This window comes from Microcaecilia unicolor, chromosome 10 (genome assembly GCF_901765095.1).
Source record: "Microcaecilia unicolor chromosome 10, aMicUni1.1, whole genome shotgun sequence".
NCBI lineage: Eukaryota > Metazoa > Chordata > Amphibia > Gymnophiona > Siphonopidae > Microcaecilia > Microcaecilia unicolor.
In genome coordinates this window covers 5625907-5643456 of record NC_044040.1, presented here as the reverse complement: position 1 = coordinate 5643456, position 17550 = coordinate 5625907, and the positions used below count along the sequence as shown (strand labels likewise).

Genomic DNA, 17550 nt, shown 5'->3' with positions numbered 1-17550 from the left:
CGGTACGTCAAGCTCCATCTCTGGCCGTCTTCAAATCTAAGCTAAAAACCCACCTTTTTGATGCTGCTTTTAACTCCTAACCCTTGTTTACTTGTTCAGAACCCTTATTTTATCATCCTGACTTTAATATTCCCTTATCTCTTGTCTGTCCTAATTAGATAGTAAGCTCTGTCGAGCAGGGACTGTCTCTTCATGTTCAAGTGTACAGCGCTGCGCAAGTCTAGTAGTATTTGGGATTCTGGAATCTTGTTACCCTTTTGGGGTTCTGGAATGTTGCCTCTATTTGGGTTTCTGCCAGGTACTTGGTGACCTGGTTTGGCCACTGTTGGAAACAGGATACTGGGCTGACCCAGTACAGCTATTCTTGTGTTCTTAAAATATTTTTAGCAAACATTTGTGAAATGTAGCCAAAAAGGTCTGAAAAATCACCACAATTTCTGAAAATTCTGAAAAGGATCTGAACATTCATAGTCTACGTCCATCTCTACTACGTGCCTCACATACCCTCAATCTGTCAGCTGATAACATTGTTTTCTACTGATTGTGAAATTCAGACTGCATTCTCTCCCATGGTATCAGGCAATGAGCTCTCACTGGTTTGCTGAAATTATCTTCTTGCTAAAAATCAAGGTAAACTAATGACATCGCATTGCCTGATATCATAGGAAAAATTCTCCCCCTAACCCTCCTGTTACTTCAGGTACAGCATAGCCATATATAAGTACATAAGTATTGCCATATTGGAACAGACCGGAGGTCTATCAAGCCCAGCATCCTGTTTCCAACAGTGGCCAATCCACGTCACAAATACCTGGCAAGATCCCCAAAAAGTACAAAACATTTTATGCTGCATATCCCAGAAATAGTGGATTTTCCCCAAGTCCATTTAATAATGGTCTATGGACTTTTCCTTTACACCCTTCCTGTACATAAGTCATCTTGAGGTTTGGTTTGGAAAGTGAATCTAAAACCAAAATCAATGATGAGGCAAATCCACCAAGACGTGGCTCTCATCACAATGATGCCACCGTTACTAGAAAAAGTTCCTGCCAGTACTGTGCCAGTCACCCTAAATGGAAAGAAGCAGCAGCGCTGGGAAAGGTGGTAGAAGGAAAGATGGCAGAAGAGCCCGGAGTGAGGAATGCGATGGATGAGTCTAGGGAGGGAAGGGTGACAGAGGGAAAGACTGAGAGGGAGAGGCGTACCACGGTCCCCTAGAGCCACAACCCAGTCACGTATGACATCTAGCTGCAAACAATGGAGGCAGCACATGCAAATCAATCTCATGCATATTCACTGTGGAAATCTAGAAGAACGGAGTGAGTAGTGGCCCTTCAGGACCGTAGTTAACTACCTCTGGATTAGGGGAATGAAGACATCTTTGCGGAGGCAGACCAGCTGTAGAGCAGGTGCAAAGTAATGGCCGATGATCAGAAGCCCTGCGCTGTTTCAAACAGCGCTCTAAAAATAGCGCCGGAACAGCGTGGGGCTATAACGGCTCTATGATCAAACGTAACAGCATGCAAATTTATGCACGCTATTAGCTCTGATCACAGGCCCAAGGCCCAATCCTCCCACAGATGTTGTCTGACAGGTCCGGGCAGTCAAAAGGGAAGGCGCCCGAAGAGGTTCCATTTACTACTCCTACAGAGAGGTAGGCCGCGGGAATGGAGGGCTAGCTAGACAGCGGTCCCACTGGACCACCAGGGCGTTTTTGTTCAATGTGGGGAGGGGGTGGGAGGGGGAAGCTAGCGATCCCTCTGGACCATCAGGGTTTTTGTGTTTTAGGGGTGGGGGTCCTGGAGGTCTTGTGTTTGGGGGGGGGGGTGCAGGCTTAGATTTGAGTCAAACCTCTTCAGTGGGTCTCCCTCATTCCTCCCATGCTGGCAAACCCTAATGCCAGCTCTGAGCTGACATAGGGTTTGCAGCGGTAGCTGCGCCCTCGTTTGGCATGCTGCTTGTGATCATGAGGGAGGAATGCGGGAGACCCTTGTTTGCATGCACTTGCATGCAATGAGCGTTCAGAGCCAGCAAGCACATAGCTCTGATCATCGGGCGGGAGCAGACGTGGGGGCTACTATGTTGCTATTGGCCTCTAATGCCCGCATTTGCTTCTGATCATCGGCCCCTAAGAGAACAGAGAAGAAATACAGTGTGGGGGGGGGGGGGGGGGGGGGGGGGGGGAGGAGGAGGAGGGGGAGGGGGGGCACTAACAAAGCCAATGATTCCTGCACACATAGGGGAGAAAGTTGAGAATTAACAAGGTTTGGCTGGACTCTTGAAGAGACCAATGTAGAGTTATTTTTAAGTCCCAAATCTCAGACCAATAAATATAAATAAAACAAACTAAGGGTATCGAGTGTTTTAATAAAGTCGTTTGAAACGGACCATCAGTCAGAGTGAGAAGTGGTTAAAGCAAAATGTTACCCTTCTAGAATGAGACGTCACTTGTTCCAAAAGTTCAATATTCATATATGTTAATAGAAGTTCTTCCAAAATCCACAATAAAACTGTGCTGTTTTTCTTGTCGTTTATTTGATACTATGCAATGAAAAACCACTTAGCTGAGCTTAAATTTCCATGTGAAGAAGTGCCAATAGCAGTTCTAACATCAACCCCGCTCACACTGACAGATGGACAACCTTCTCCAACTGAAACTTTCAACTGGAATTCTGCTTCAGGGGGTATCCAACAGTATTCCTCACAGCAGCATAGCAGATGACGGCAGAATACTCCCCAATTACTGCAGTTGCCCATCCAGATATGTCTTACCATAATCGGGGCACAGACCTAGAAGTCTGCCCAGCACTGGCCTTCAGGGCCACCAAGAGAGGGGAGCAAAATTCCCCGGGCCTGGTCTCCGAGAGGGAGGGGGGCGGGCCCGGTGCTGGCATGCTTCCGGGTCTGTCCTCCGCTGCTCTTGCGTGCCACCCAGGACCTGCATGATTGCATTAGAGCTATATCGTGTTAATGCAACCAACCAGGTTCTGACTCCCAGCACGGACAGGAGCAGGAGAGGACAGACTGTGGGAGCAGGCACGCAGGAAGCGGCTTGCTGGCACACGCCCCCCCCCCCCCCCCCTTGGAGGCAAAGACAAAAAGGTGAAGGAGTGGTAGTCTGAGTGGGGGGAGAGTGGAGCTTTTAATACAGTCAGAAAAACACACAAGGCCCAATATTCAAAGCATTTATGCTCCTAACTTTGAGAGAGATGCTTATAAATTGGCCTCTGAAAATTTACTAGGGAAAAGTGCATAAATCTTTTCTCAAAATTTCACTAAAAACTTAAATTTAGGAGCATAAAAAGTGGGCGGTAAAAGGGTGAATTTAGGGCGGGGAAAAGAAATTATGAGCTTAGCTCCGATTTTCAGCATTAAATTAGGCAAATGAATGGCAGGGTTTAAATTTATGAGCATAACTCTTAAGCTCCTAAATTAGGATGAATTTTCAGCTGAAACGTTATGCTCCTAAGTTTGGCTGAAAATAGGAGACAAGTTTAGAAGGCTAATTTAGGCCCAAGAAAGAAACTCCTGTGGGCAGAGGCCCTGGTCCTCACTCATAGTGTTTGTTGTGTTGTAAATTCTGAGTCAATAAAGCTTTTCACCACCACCTTTCATCCAAGGCCACGCCAGGAGCTCCTGCCCATCTGCTCTACAACGCGATCCTCACAGGACCCTTACCCTGATCCCAGGGGTTACATTTTTACTGCTCCACAGACAACTCTTGCAAGGACACTTAGATCTGGCGATCGATAAAAGCCCCCAATGCTGAAAACGAAGGTCTGCTAGTCAGAAGGTCGTGTGTGAAGCCCTCACCTGATGTTGCTTTGCACACTTGGGGTATCCTTGTTGCCCTGCTGTGTGCCACGAAGGTGCTTTCAGATGTGCTGTACTGGGAGCTGCTGTCGGAGGAGTTGGAGCTGGTCTGCGAGAGCCGGTTGTGCTCCTTGTGCGACGAGCTGGACCGGTGATACCACATGCGGAGCTCGTCTGACACGGCAGTCCTGCTCGAGCTCCTCTCGTGGCTCTCCCTGCCCAGAGACGGAGTCCTTACGATCTGGGAGCGAGAAGGGGTCAGTCTGACCGTCTCTGCTGAATCGTCCCCGTGCCAGTTCTCCTTGTACATGCCCCCAGCCGTGTACGAATTGGAAGTCTTAAATTGTGCTTTCACGCTGTAGTGTCCTTCCTGGTCGTTCTCCAGGCTGCGCACCACCATGGGGGTAGCGCTCCCTTCGATGTACAGAGGGTATTCCTTGATCCTGTACTGAGAGGAGGGCTGGCTCTGGCTGTGCAGGTAAACGCCGTGGTGCCCGGTGCCGTTCCTGGCGGCCAGGTTGGGCATGCTCCCTGAATTGGAGGAGGCCAGGTTCCTTGAGGATTTGTGCCGGTGCTTCTGGCGCTCTCTGGCTTTGGATGGCGAGTCCTCGGCGAGCGTGGAGTAGTGGGGGTTGTTGGCGGTGGGGTAGTAGTGCTCTGAGCTGGACTGACTGGTGCAAGACGAGCAGTCATCCATGGGGTCGGAGCCGTTACTGCTTCGAGTCCTTGGTGTATACAAGTCGGGGCTCGCAGTCTCGTTTTCAGACCCCAGAAGCTTGCCTTGCGACTCTAAGCTGGAGCTTCTGTGTCTGAAGTGTTGCACAAAGCTGTTGATCCTGGTGGGGCTGCTGTCCACCGACCTGGAAGCAGAGATAGAAGAGGAGAAAGTTCATACAGGCGCCTGGAGGGGTGGAAGGAGACCTCCAACACTGCTAAAACTGCACTGAACACCATGAGAGGGAGAACTGAAAGCCTGGCTATATGCAATTACTCAAAATATTCACTGGGATCTTATACAAAAAAGAAATAAATAAAATGATTATAGCAGCGATTCAAACATTGTATATGCAAACTCGGACTAACATCACTATCGAGTCTCATCTTCCATACGAATGTGCAATTATTCTTATTCTTAGGGCCCTTTTACTAACATGTGCTAAGAAACGGGCTTAGCATGTCCGTATGCGGGACTTTCCCGTGTGCTAAGCCCCTTTCTATTTCCAGACTATTATATGGCCACATGCTAATGTCAGTATTAGTATGTGGTAATTTAAACATTTACTGTCTCCTACATATAGGAGGTGTTAAGGACGTGTTAACCAGTTAGTGTGGTGCTAATGTAAGCATGCTAGCTGATTAGCACATCCACACCCCTTCTCTGCTCCTGACAACCCCCCCCCCTCAAAAAAACAAAAAAAATACCAACCCAGATTCATGCAGACTTGTCCAACCTTTTTCTTTTTATTCAGGTGCCACATTTAACATTTTGTAACATCTGGAGGGGCCAAGAAACGTGTGTGTGTGTGTGTGTGCATGAGCACACTCATGCTCTTTCTCTCCCATGTCCATAGGCGCCCCGTATAAGAGGCTTGGGGAGGCTAAGCCTCCCCAGCCAAATCGTGGACTTCCTTGGCTGCTGGCCAAGGTGGGGTGCAAGGGGAGCGGTCGCTCCCCCAAACAGATGACCGGTCTCTGCCTCCCCCCGCCCCCGCCGCAGTCGCTCTCACCCATCTGCGTTCTCTCTCGCGATTCACATAGAAGCCAGCCTTAATCTGCCTGCGTTGGAGCCTCTCCCTCAGATGCGTCCCGCCTCCTGTAATATAACTTCCTGTCTTACGCAGAGGTGGGACGCGTCTGAGGGAGAGGCTCCGACGCAGGCAGATTAAGGCTGGCTTCTATGTGAATCACCGGTGTCGGAGCGAGGGAGAACGCGGATGGGTGAGAGCGGACTGAAAAGACAGGACCCGGGGGGGGGGGGGGGGGGTTTGGGAGCGAAAGCTACAGATGGCTGGAGGGGCAGGGGAGAGAAGAGTCGCTGATGGACAGGGAGGGCTCGGCAGGGGGGAGAGGAGGGCTGCTGGACATGGGAGGATGAAGGGGAGAGCAGGGTTGCTGGACATGGGTGGATGGAGGGAAGGGCAGGGGGAGAGGAGGGTTGCTGGACATGGGTGGATGGAGGGGAGGACAGGGCAGGGGTTGCTGGACATGGGTGGGTGGATGGAGGGGAGGGCAAGGGGAAAGGAGGGTTGGTGGACATGGGTGGATGGAGGGGAGGGGAGGGTTGCTGTGTAAGTGGGTGGGTGGATGAGTGGAGGGAGGGGAGGGCAGGGGAGAGAAGGGTTGCTGGACAAGGGTGGGCGGATGGAGAGGAGGGTTGCATTACATGGATGGAGGAGAGGGAAAGGAGAGAGAAGAAGAAATGCTGGACATGGATGGAGGGGGAGGGAGGAGTGAGGAAGGAGATGAGAGGAGGGAAAAGGAAGAGAGTAGAAAAACTGCAAATGGATGAAGAAAATAGGCAGCAGCTGGATCCACTGGGCAGTCAAGTCTGCGGAGGACCCAGCTTTTACTTACGGATGTAGGGCAAGAATTGAAGAAGAAAGGAGGAAAGGAAAGAAATAAATGGAAAGGAAGCCCTGGAAACGGAGTTAAGAGGACAGATAGCAGCAGAATCAGATACTGGGCCAGCATGATCAGAAAAACAGTCACCAGACAACAAAGGTAGAAAAGATCATTTTATTTTCATTATAGTGTTTGGAATATGTCCACTTTGAGAATCAGGTGCTCAACATTAAAAGTTTATATTTACTTATGTATGGCATTTTATCCCACATTAAACATGAATTAGGGTGTTTTGTGGCTCTGCATGAGAATTGTGATGATATGATCCCTTGTTTCATATTGTTGACGGTCTGCATTTTCCGTATGGGTGGTATATTGGTGTATTAGGTTCTGCCCAGTGCAATCTTTATGGTACAGTAAGGTTCTGAGTGTGTTTTTGCACAAAGTTGTGCACAGTGTTTTGCAGTTGAGCGATTGTGCTTAGAATATGCTTTGAGCAACCACTTTATTCTTTGACATATGATACATATCTAATATCTAAATTTAATAAAAGGTATTAATTGTGACTTTTATTTTTATTTATTTATTTTTTTCTGTGTGTTATCAGACAATTATGGATTTAAGCTCCACCCCTGGCCCCACCCCTAACCCCGCCCCCTTTAGCCTCCTCAAACAGTTGGGCCACCGACCGCCTGTGCCCATGTCCCCCGCTGCCGTCACCCATTCTCTCTCTCTCTCTCTCAAATGTCTTGCCACCAGCACCTGCCTCTTCCTTTTCCTGCGGCAGCCTCTCTGATGTAACTTCCTGTTTCCTCAATGGCGGCCGGCGGCAGGGCAGCATATGGGAATTACTGCCACTGCTGGTTTATAAAAAACAAGAAAAAACACGATGGGCTCCGTTTTGGATGACTTTGTCCCCGGCGGCAAGAAGCCGCCTATTGAACATTTGAACATTTGATTGATCTTAACAATGATAATCAGGTCTGTGGCAACCTTGAACTGGAAAACAATAGGGAAGGGGGGAGGGGAGGTAGAGGGGAGGGGAAAAAGGGGGAAATAATAATATGATGTTCTAGTTGCGTCAGTTCTGTTTATGTATAACTAAGTGATACCTTAATGGAGGATAAAACAGAAATGTTATGATTGTTTGGAAAGTTGAACATCAATAAAAATGATTGAACTATAAAAAACAAGAAAAAAGAAGGTAAAATTGGGGAACGGGGTGGAGGAAGGAAGGGGGGGGGGGGGGAGATGTCAGAACTTGGCCCGGGGGAAGGGCTGCATCTTGCCTTGTTCCACCCTATGTGTATCTGTAGGTTTCCAGCCATTGGGTTGGTTGTAACAAATCGTGCGCAGCTGTACGTCTTACCTGTTGGAATGGATGTAGTGAGGCGCATGGACCCGGAGGTCTGGTGTTGACGGCATGCTGGCCTGGGAGTTCCAGTGGGGAAGGCTTCGGATGGGGCTGTTCTGCAAAGAGTTGCTCCCGCCAGCCTCGGCACAACTTCCCGTGCTGGGAAATCGTTTATGGCTGCTGAAAAATCAAACCAGATTCTTACATACAAATTCAAGTTCACTTTGACGTTTGTTAGGAAGTTACTGTACTTTGCTTTCATCAAGAGCCTTGTGGCTCATGTTGAAGGTAATGGGGGGGGGGGGGGGGGGGAGGGGGGAAGGGGAACTGGGACTTCATATACTGCCTTTCTGAGGTTTTTGCAACTACATTCAAAGCGGTTAACATATATTCAGGTACTTATTTTGTACCAGGGGCAATGGAGGGTTAAGTGACTTGCCCAGAGTCACAAGGAGCTGCAGTGGGAATCGAACCCAGTTCCCCAGGATCAAGGTCTGCTGCACTAACCACTAGGCTACTCCTCCACTCATTCCACCAATAAGAGCCAACCTCATCAGTGATGTCACAATGGCTTGATTGCCCGATACTTGGCTCACTTCTGATATTGTGATGTCATAAGGGAAAGGGGGAAAGGGAACTGGGACTTGATATACTGCCTTTCTGAGGTTTTTGCAACTACATTCAAAGCGGTTTACATATATTCAGGTACTTATTTTGTACCAGGGGCAATGGAGGGTTAAGTGACTTGCCCAGAGTCACAAGGAGCTGCAGTGGGAATCGAACCCAGTTCCTCAGAATCAGAGTCCACTGCACTAACCACTAGGCTACTCCTCCACTAGCAACATTCCATGTAGAAGCCTGCCCTTGCAGATCAGCAATGCGGCCGCGCAGGCTTCTGTTTCCGTGAGTCTGACGTTCTGGCATAATTGACATCACCGACATTTGCCGGTCAGATGGTGTTTGTAGCCCAGCGTCTTCTATACTGAGGATTTTACAGAGGTTCAACAGCCAGAACTTTGACTTTACTCTTGAGTTAAGCATTGCAACTTTGTAAGTCTGTGCTTTGAAAATACACCTCCTGTTCTACTACAAGGGCGTAGTTAGGTGGGGCCACGGGGGCATGGACCCCCAGAAATTAAGCCCTGGCCCTCTCTACTTTGGACCCCCCCCTTTCGCCAGCCGAAGTCTTCTTCAGCGCCGGTCGACTTTGGCACCTTCGCTGATGATCTGTTTCTGACTCCTGACATCCTGTGTGCACGTCCTGCACAAAGCTACATACAGGACATGCACGGAGGACGTCAGGAGTCAGAAACAGATGAACAGCGAAGGCGCTGGAGTAGACCGGTGCTGAAGAAGACTTTGGCTGGCGGGGGTTGGGGATCCCCGCCAGCAAAGGTACCTGGCGGCAATGGGGGAGGGTCGTTGTCGGCGGTGGTGTCCAAAGTGGCATGGGGGGGGGGGGGGGGTGGTGGCTGGGGGAGGCGGGCTAAACTGTGCACCCCCACCTCGGGCTCTGGACCCCCCTCCCGCCGAGGTCTGGCTACGCCCCTGGTCTCTATTGCATCCTTGCTATCGGGATACCCTATCTTCCCTGTTTTGGTGATATCTTTGAAAGATACCTTGTTCCGAACCATGCGCTTTCGAACGACTGTTGGCCTTCTCCCAGTTTCTAGTTTAAAAGCTGCTCTACCTCCTTTATAAATGCCAATGCCAGCAGCCTGGTCTCACCCTGGTTAAGGTGGAACCCATCATTCTGGAACAGGCTCTCCCCTTCCCCAGAATGTTTCCCAGTTCCTTACAAATCTAAAACCCTCCTCCCTGCACCATCACCTCATCCACGCATTGAGACTGCAGAACTCTGCCTGTCTCCTGGGCCCTGTGCGTGGACCGGGGAGCACTTCAGAAAATGCTACCCTAGAGGTTCTGGATTTGAGCTTTCTACCTAAGAGCCTAAATTTGGCTTCCAGAAGCTCCCTCCCACATTTTCTTATGTCATTGATACCCACATGTACCAAGACAGCCGGCTCCTCCCCAGCATTATCTACAATCCTTTCTAGGTGACGCTATTTCATTTTGGAAAATCACGCAAACGTTGTAATTCAGTCTACGCAAATAATCAGGAAGGACATTTAAGCTCAAGAAATATTTCCAATTTACCTGGTTTACAGCACAAATAGATGGATGTGTGAGTGACAGCGAGACTGACCTGGAATGACTATGTGATGAGCGTTTCTTCACTTTCTCGTACGGTTCATCTAAAGACGACTCGCTCCACATCTTGGGCTTTATGGGTGACTTGTCATAGTCACTGCGCTGGTAGTGCACCTGCCTGAGGCCCTCCAGAGACTGGGGAGGAGGGGGTCTGCTGTGTGAAGGCGGACGTGGAGGGAGACCTTTGTGAGGGGACTGCAAGGGGGATATCAAGCTGATAACCTGAGAATCCTCTGAAAAGAGAAAGAAGACAGAGTATATATAGTCGCACACCACAGATACTGGCCGATGACAATTATTACATTTAAACAGATGGATCCAGTCGGCAATCGGAGAAGCTGGCCGGCTAGATGTCCTGTAGACTGGCTGAATCTAGCTGTCTACTGAACCAGTCGGCTATCTGAGAAGCTGGCTGGCTAGATGTCCTGTAGACTGGCTGAATCTAGATGTCTACTGAACCAGTTGACTATCAGAGAAGCTGGCTGGCTAGATGTCCTGTAGACTGGCTGAATCTAGATGTCTACTGAACCAGTTGACTATCAGAGAAGCTGGTTGGCTAGATGTCCTGTAAACTGGCTGAATCTAGCTGTCTACTGAACCAGTCGGCTATCGAAGAAGCTGGCTGGCTAGATGTCCTGTAGACTGGCTGAATCTAGCTGTCTACTGAACCAGTCGGCTATCGGAGAAGCTGGCTGGCTAGATGTCCTGTAGACTGGCTGAATCTAGCTGTCTACTGAACCAGTCAGCTACTGGAGAAGCTGGCTGGCTAGATGTCCTATAAACTGGCTGAATCTAGCTGTCTACTGAACCAGTCGGCTATCGGAGAAGCTGGGTGGCTAGATGTCCTGTAGACTGGCTGAATCTAGATGTCTACTGAACCAGACGGCTTGGAGTGAGTTTGTTTCTGCCCGTCAGCCAATACAGCATGTAAGATATCCGATCCCTGATGATGCGAAACCCAGAGCGTGTTGGGTTTGGTATCTGTATGAAACGGGCTTTTGCAACATTGTGACTGTGCATTTCAGCTTCAAGATCAATCCTGTGACATTTAACCACACCTGGGACTTTGGAAGTATTTCGATTTGTTAATCTGATTTATCCAATTCAGGCCGCGGTGGAGTTGCGGCTGGACTTTTCATCTAGATGCTCACCCTGGAGTAGCATGTGGACAGTTGACAACCATATTTTGGAACTGTGATGTGATTCAATGTGGAGACTAAGTATATCACCATTTCCTCGAGCAGGATGGTGCGGGGGGGGGGGGGGGGGGGAGGGGGGGTCAAATGTTTGAAAAGGGGCAATGTGATTAGTGCAAGTTTGAGTAAGGGAGTATTGTGTGTAGACAGCACTATAACGATGTAATTGTGGTTGTGATAGTGTTAAATAAATTTTGCAGTACATAATAAATGTTTAAAGATAACTTATAGTTGAAGAAATATAATACAGTTATTGTGTGTTACAACTATATTGGAATTTAGGTCCCTTCTTTTGTGTGTATGAATATTCATTGTGGACAACCTAAAAACCTGACTGGCTCGGTGTGTCCTGAGGGCTGAATTGAGAACTGGGAGCAAAAGACTGATGATGTCAACCTTGCACCATTTTGCTTTCACGTGTCATATCCACATCAGACACACGGTGAAGTCACTTTTATCACGTTACTGCCTTACTGATTCTTAGTTCTTCTCGCAGTTTGGTTTCACCCCTCCCACACAGGGACATCGGTGCTTGTGAAAATACGCTTACAGCGGTGTGGACAACCTACCATCCTCGAGAACGTGAGCATCAGAGAGGGAGCTGTCTTCACTGGCAAGATTTCCTTCTGAGAACAAAAAGAAAAAAGAGCAGACGATCACTCTGTCATTCCTAAAGAGTTATCAAATTCAAGAAAGCTTGGGACAGGTACATAGGATCTCTAGGACAGAAAGCGAGAGCAGATGGAATAGATGAGCATATGGCCTTTATTTTTCTGTTTCTGTTGCGTGTCTACCCCTGATGCTTCTCTCTTCAATCAACATTCCTGTCCTAAGAAAAAACCCTTCATGGATACACTGCAGGTGATACAATTTTTAAGTGTACAGAGCTAGCGATGGGGACAGGTGGGATGACTTGTTGGGTCATGGTACTTACAAAATGTAAAGAACTCTTGACTTCTAGTAATGTCTGAGCAGTCATAAAATTATTCTTGGCCAACCCCAAAGTGTCAGGAAATTACACTGGTTGTGCTCAAAATCAGAAGACATGTCACCCTCAGTGCCCTTCATAAGGCCCTCTCTAACCATGGACAATGAGCTCCTGCTGGTTTTCAAACTCTTGTCCTTTATATCTCAGGCATTTGCTTTCGCTTTGTTAATTTTAAAAAAGTGGATCACACCTAAGATTTGAACAGACTGACTCAGAGCAACACAACAAGATCAGAGTTAGCAGTAAGTGGGTGTCTTGTGAGAAGCCGACAAAGAATTTGGAGAAAAAGATAGACGCTGGAGGGGGGCTTTAAAGTAATCCTTGGAAAATTATTTTATAAAAACACACCGGACGACATTCAGCCAGCGATGGTCTGTGTTTTTTTAAATGCTGACTGGTGCCGGATAGATTAGCACTGGATAATCAGAGCCGGCACTAAATATCCGGGGATAATTATCCCAACGTTGGCCACTTGGGCTCATGGGGGTCTGGGCCGATATTCAGCCAGGACTTACATAACTTTTCTGCCTTAAAAACAGACCCCCCCCCCCCCCGATCCCCATCCTGGCCGCCTGACAAAGCTCCCTTCTTCCCTCTCAGCCTGCCACCATGGAGTCCCCCAACCCCCGCAACCTAGATAGGCCCCCTTGGGCCTACCTGATGTCCCTGGTGATCTGTGGGGGTCGTTGGAGGCAGAAGCAAAGGCCACTTGCTCCCGCCTCTTGTGGCTTCCTTAAGAAAACGGCTTTTGTGCTGTCCTAAATTAGGCCACTTAGCTATGTGGGTGTCGGCACTGAAAAAAATAGTTGACACTCGCATAACTCTGGGCTCTTCCCTAACCACCGCCCCTGACTAGCCCATTTTTTTGCGATGGTCAGAGGCAATATTCAGCAGTACTGCCCACTTTAGCGCAGCTGAATATTGGGGGTTAATTGGCAACTAGTGATTTAAGGGGGCAGGACCCTCTCCTGCTCACTTAAATCGCTTTGAATATTGGCCGGACGGAGTAAAGCTGGTGAAAGCGCCTTGACAAGAAGCTGATAGCCCACTGCTGGCCATATCTATGTGTTAATGCAAAGAAGGCTTCTTACACAGAAACAGAAAATGACAACAGAAAAAGTCCACGAGGCCCATCCATACAAGCTCCAATCTCTATCCTTTCCTCTCCTTTAGAGATCCTCTGGGCTTCTTGTGCATTGATTCCATGGAGGTATTTAAATCTCTCTATCATATCTCCCCTCTCCCTCCCTCCTTTCTTCCAAAGTAGACATACTGAGATCTTCTCTGCCACTGACCATTTTAGTAGCCGCCCTCTGGACCAACTCTCCATCCTGTTTCTATCTTTTTGAAGCTTCAGAATTGTACACAATATTCTAAATAAGATCTCATCAGAGTGTTATACAGGAGCATCAGCACCTCCTTTTTCCTACTGGCCGTTCCTCTCCCTATGCAGCCAAGCATCCTTCTGGCTTTCGCTGTCGCCGTTCCTACCTGTTTGGCCACCTTAAGATGATGAGATATGATTCTCCCCTGCCTAATCTCACACTGGGACCCTGATTATTGTATTTTAAGCAGCAAAAGGCGGGAATCTAGGATCTGGCGTATTACTGTGAACACTAACCTGCTAGAAATATTATTAGATATAATTATAAACAGGGCTTTTTTTGAGGGGATACTTGGGGGTACTGAGTACCGGTATCATTTCCACTGTCTGCTAAATTTGACCCATGGAACCCAAGTTTTAATGATACAGCTCAGGCTCTACACACCAATTCTGTCTTGTCATAAATTCTGTGACTGGTTGCAGGGGGCCTGGCTATTATGGGGTGGGTCCCTCAGTGATCACCCCACTCTTGAAGGGTGGCCTAGCATTTGAGTACCGGCACTTTTTGTGCTAGAAAAAACACACTGACTATAAAATCTGTCTGCTGAATGACCAAAATTATGGCACTTTTATCTATTTCTGTAAATCAAGACCCTCTTCACTGTAACATCTGGACAAGGACACAGAAAGAGAGAATGTGAAGGCTGGGTCTGGTCTGGGGCCGTTGGAGGTGTCTGTTCCGTAGCGGCTCGCACAGAACACTTACCATCTATGATCAAGGAGGTTCGCTGAGTTGGCTTTTTCCCAGATTTGACACGATACTCGTTGATCGAATTTTCAATTTCCTGCAGTTTCCTCAGTGCATTAAGGTAGGAAGTTTTCCTTTGCTTTTTCAGCTTTTTGCTAACGTTGGGGTCGCTGGCCAAGCGTCGGGCTGCCTCTGTGATCTGAGACTGAATGGCGAATTCTCTTTCCAGACGGCCTAATTCCACCTCCTGTCAGAAGAGATAAATCAGGCCCATAACTTCCATGTTGCATATTTAACTAAAAGATTAAAATGCCATGGTTCTGTCTTGTGAATGATCGAGACTCAGTCTTAAGCATCGGACCCTGCTAACTGGTCAAGTCTGTACAAGTGAGTCAACACATGAACACTTGGGGGTGGGGGGAGACACATCAGGACCCCAGGTAAAAGGCTCTTTTATCAGAATTCCATGCAAGTTATGTAAACTATTAAATAAGATTAAATACATTTCCCCATCATGAATTTATTAGTGGGGGTGGGGTAATATTTTTGCAGCCAGGATCCATTCAGTATAATCCCCCCCCCCCCCCGATGTTACAGAAGGATGAAAGAGAAGGAAGAGAAGAAAAAGAAATGAGAGTTGAAAACAGGCAAAAAAGAAAGGACCTGGAAAAACAAAAGAAAGAATATAAAAACAGAGAAAAGAAGAAAGAATAAGAGAGAAAGGACCTGGAGAAGCAGAGGAAAGAATAAAGGAACAGCAACAGAGAAGGAACAGCACAGCCAGACACACATAATGGAGCGTGGTTTGAAAATGTCTGGACAGTTGAGGCAGCTGGTGTAAAGACACCTGCTCAAACTCTGGGACAGGAATTGAAGGTAATTCTTGAACTGACCCCGAGGTAATTTTATCCATCATTAACTGCGTAATTCCAAGAACGTGGAAACTAGAAATCCAAGGCCAGCTCAGCCTTGGGCCTAGGTGAACCTTCAGTCATGTGCCACTACCTCCCCCCAACATGTCTAGCATCTCCTCTTCCCTACCACTCCTCTCCTGTTTAACATCTCCCCTTCCCTATGCCTCCATAATCCACCATCTCTCCATTTCTTCCCTCCCCACCTCCCGCCATGTCCAACTCTTTCCACTCCCTTCCCTCAATGTCCATCATCTCTGCTTCCTTTCCTTACCTCTGCCCCAGATGTCCAGAATCGCTCCTTTCCTAACCCTCCATAGACTAGCATAATCCCTTCCCTACCTCTGCATTTCCGGTATTTTCCCTTCTCTTCCCCCTCTACACTAGTACTAATAATCATTTCTATACTGCTAAAAGACATATGCAGCACTGTACACATTTCTAGCAACTCCCCTTCCCTTCCCCCGCTGTGTTTAGCATCTCTCCCATCTTTTGTCTTTGCTGGGCTGCTTCCTTTCTTCTCTGCTGCTGCTGTGAAGTTCTCAAAAACTGTGAGCGAACGGCACAGGGCTTTCAGCAAACTTCCAGTTGGAAGAGGCAGGATGTGGCAGGGCCGCTGAGAGACTGGGCCGGGCCCAGGGCAAGGCCGCCCCCGCCGCTCCCCCATCCACCCCCCCCCCCCGAGGTCGCCGATGTTCCCCCTCCACCCGCCCCTTCCGTCTGCCACTGAGTCGGGCCCCCTACATTGAAATCACAGCGCCTCTCACCTCTGTGTGAAAGCGCTGCAGGCATCAGATTGCCTCCCTTTGGCCCTCCTTCTCTCCTTGTGTCCCACCCTCGTCTGACGTAACTTCCGTGAGGGCGGGACACAAGGAGGGAAGGAGGGCCGAAGCGAGGCGATCTGCTGCCTGCAGCGCTTTCACACAGAGGTGAGAGGCGCTGTGATTTCAATGCAGGGGGCCCGGCCCGGTGGCAGACGGTCGACGACGGAGGGCGGATGGGACTGTGGCGCCGCGCCCCCCTTGGAGGCCTGGGCCCAGGGAATTTTGTCCCCCCTGCCCCCCAGCCTTTGAGCAGGGACGTGCGTTCAAGGCCCCGAGCTGTGTTTTTAAAGTTCCCACACTGTTCTGTTGTACTTAAATTCTGTTGCCCTAGGCTGTGCACAGTGTAGAACCAGATAAATTTCCTGGTACAGGATCCCTGTCCCAAAGGGCTTAGGGGTCCTTTTACTAAGCCACACAAGTGTCTATGCATGCCCAAAGCACACCAAAATGTAGCTATCGCCAGACTACCACATGGCTCTTGCGGTAATTTCATTTTTGGTGTGCGTCCGATATGTGTGTCTGAAAAATATTTTTTATTTTCGGGTGTGCGTAACGGACACATGCCAAGTGGCATTTGTTGCGTGTAGGTCATTACTGCCCGGATTCTTTACCGCTAGGTCAATGGCTGGTGGTAAGGTCTCAGACCCAAAATGGATGTGCGGCAATTTTCATTTTGCTGCACATCCATTTTCGGCAAAAAAAAAAAAAAAAGGTGTTTTTTTACAGGCGCGCTCAAAACCCACGCTTACACTACCACAAGCCATTTTTCAGTCCGCCTTTGTAAAAGGACCCCTTAAAGCATAAATGTCACATGAATGGCTGAGGTGGGATTTGAATCAGGGTCTTTGCTTTGTTCAGTAGTTTACCCAGGGAGCAACTAAGCTTCAAGATAAAGAGAATAATATTAATTTTGGATCTGATTAAGGATAAGGATTTCTACGTGACCCAATTATACAGGCACCAAACAGGACTGGCCAGCTACTTCAACTCATTCACATTTTACAGGGTGGATCATCTGAAAAAAATACCCTTTAGCAAACTTATTTGTGCAAAGCAGAAAACATGATTTATGACTCCAGCATAAGAAATTAGGACTGTCATACATCAGCTAGGACAATGGGTTTCCTGTGGATTCCAGCCCCACCTGCACAGCTGAGTGAAAGCTGCTTTGGCAGCCGGCTCTGAGGGCTCAGCCAGTGCATGGGGGGGTTATGGGGGGAGGGTGGAGTCACTCTCTGGCATGCGTGAGAAGATATAGCAGCTCTGTTTTCTTTTCTTTTGAAATAAACTTCTGCCTCTTCTTTGCACTGCTGAGTCTGTGCAGTGGCCCCGTACCCCTGGGGAGGAACTTACAGCTAATTCATTTTAATTAGACTACATGAATGCAATTTTTGTATGGAAATGCTATTTGTGATGCCATGTTAAAAACACGGGGGGGGGGGGGGGGGGGGGGCTCTTAATTTTGGCTGTGGCTCTGTAATTGCTATGGAGCGGGACACGGTCTATTCTTACCTTAATCAGGAGGAGACAGACTGCCAGGGGCCAACAGGCTGCTACAAAGAGTCTTTAGAAAAAGATTTGATCACCAAAGTTTGCGTGGTATGAGAACAAATCAGAAC

At 48.4% G+C, this 17550-nt stretch overlaps 1 protein-coding gene across 2 annotated transcripts in view; it reads right to left on the bottom strand.

Annotated features, from left to right (window-relative positions):
* Nucleotides 1-17550, bottom strand: part of FRMD4A (FERM domain containing 4A) — a 362260-nt gene that overhangs the window by 13992 nt on the left and 330718 nt on the right. For both annotated transcript variants that reach the window (XM_030216141.1, XM_030216142.1), the window contains exons 17-21: nt 14215-14443; nt 11706-11762; nt 9936-10173; nt 7745-7909; nt 3814-4673 (exon numbers count right to left, since the gene is read on the bottom strand). In XM_030216141.1, the coding sequence (XP_030072001.1) occupies nt 3814-4673; nt 7745-7909; nt 9936-10173; nt 11706-11762; nt 14215-14443 (1549 nt within the window). The remainder of the gene's footprint in view (nt 1-3813; nt 4674-7744; nt 7910-9935; nt 10174-11705; nt 11763-14214; nt 14444-17550) is intronic.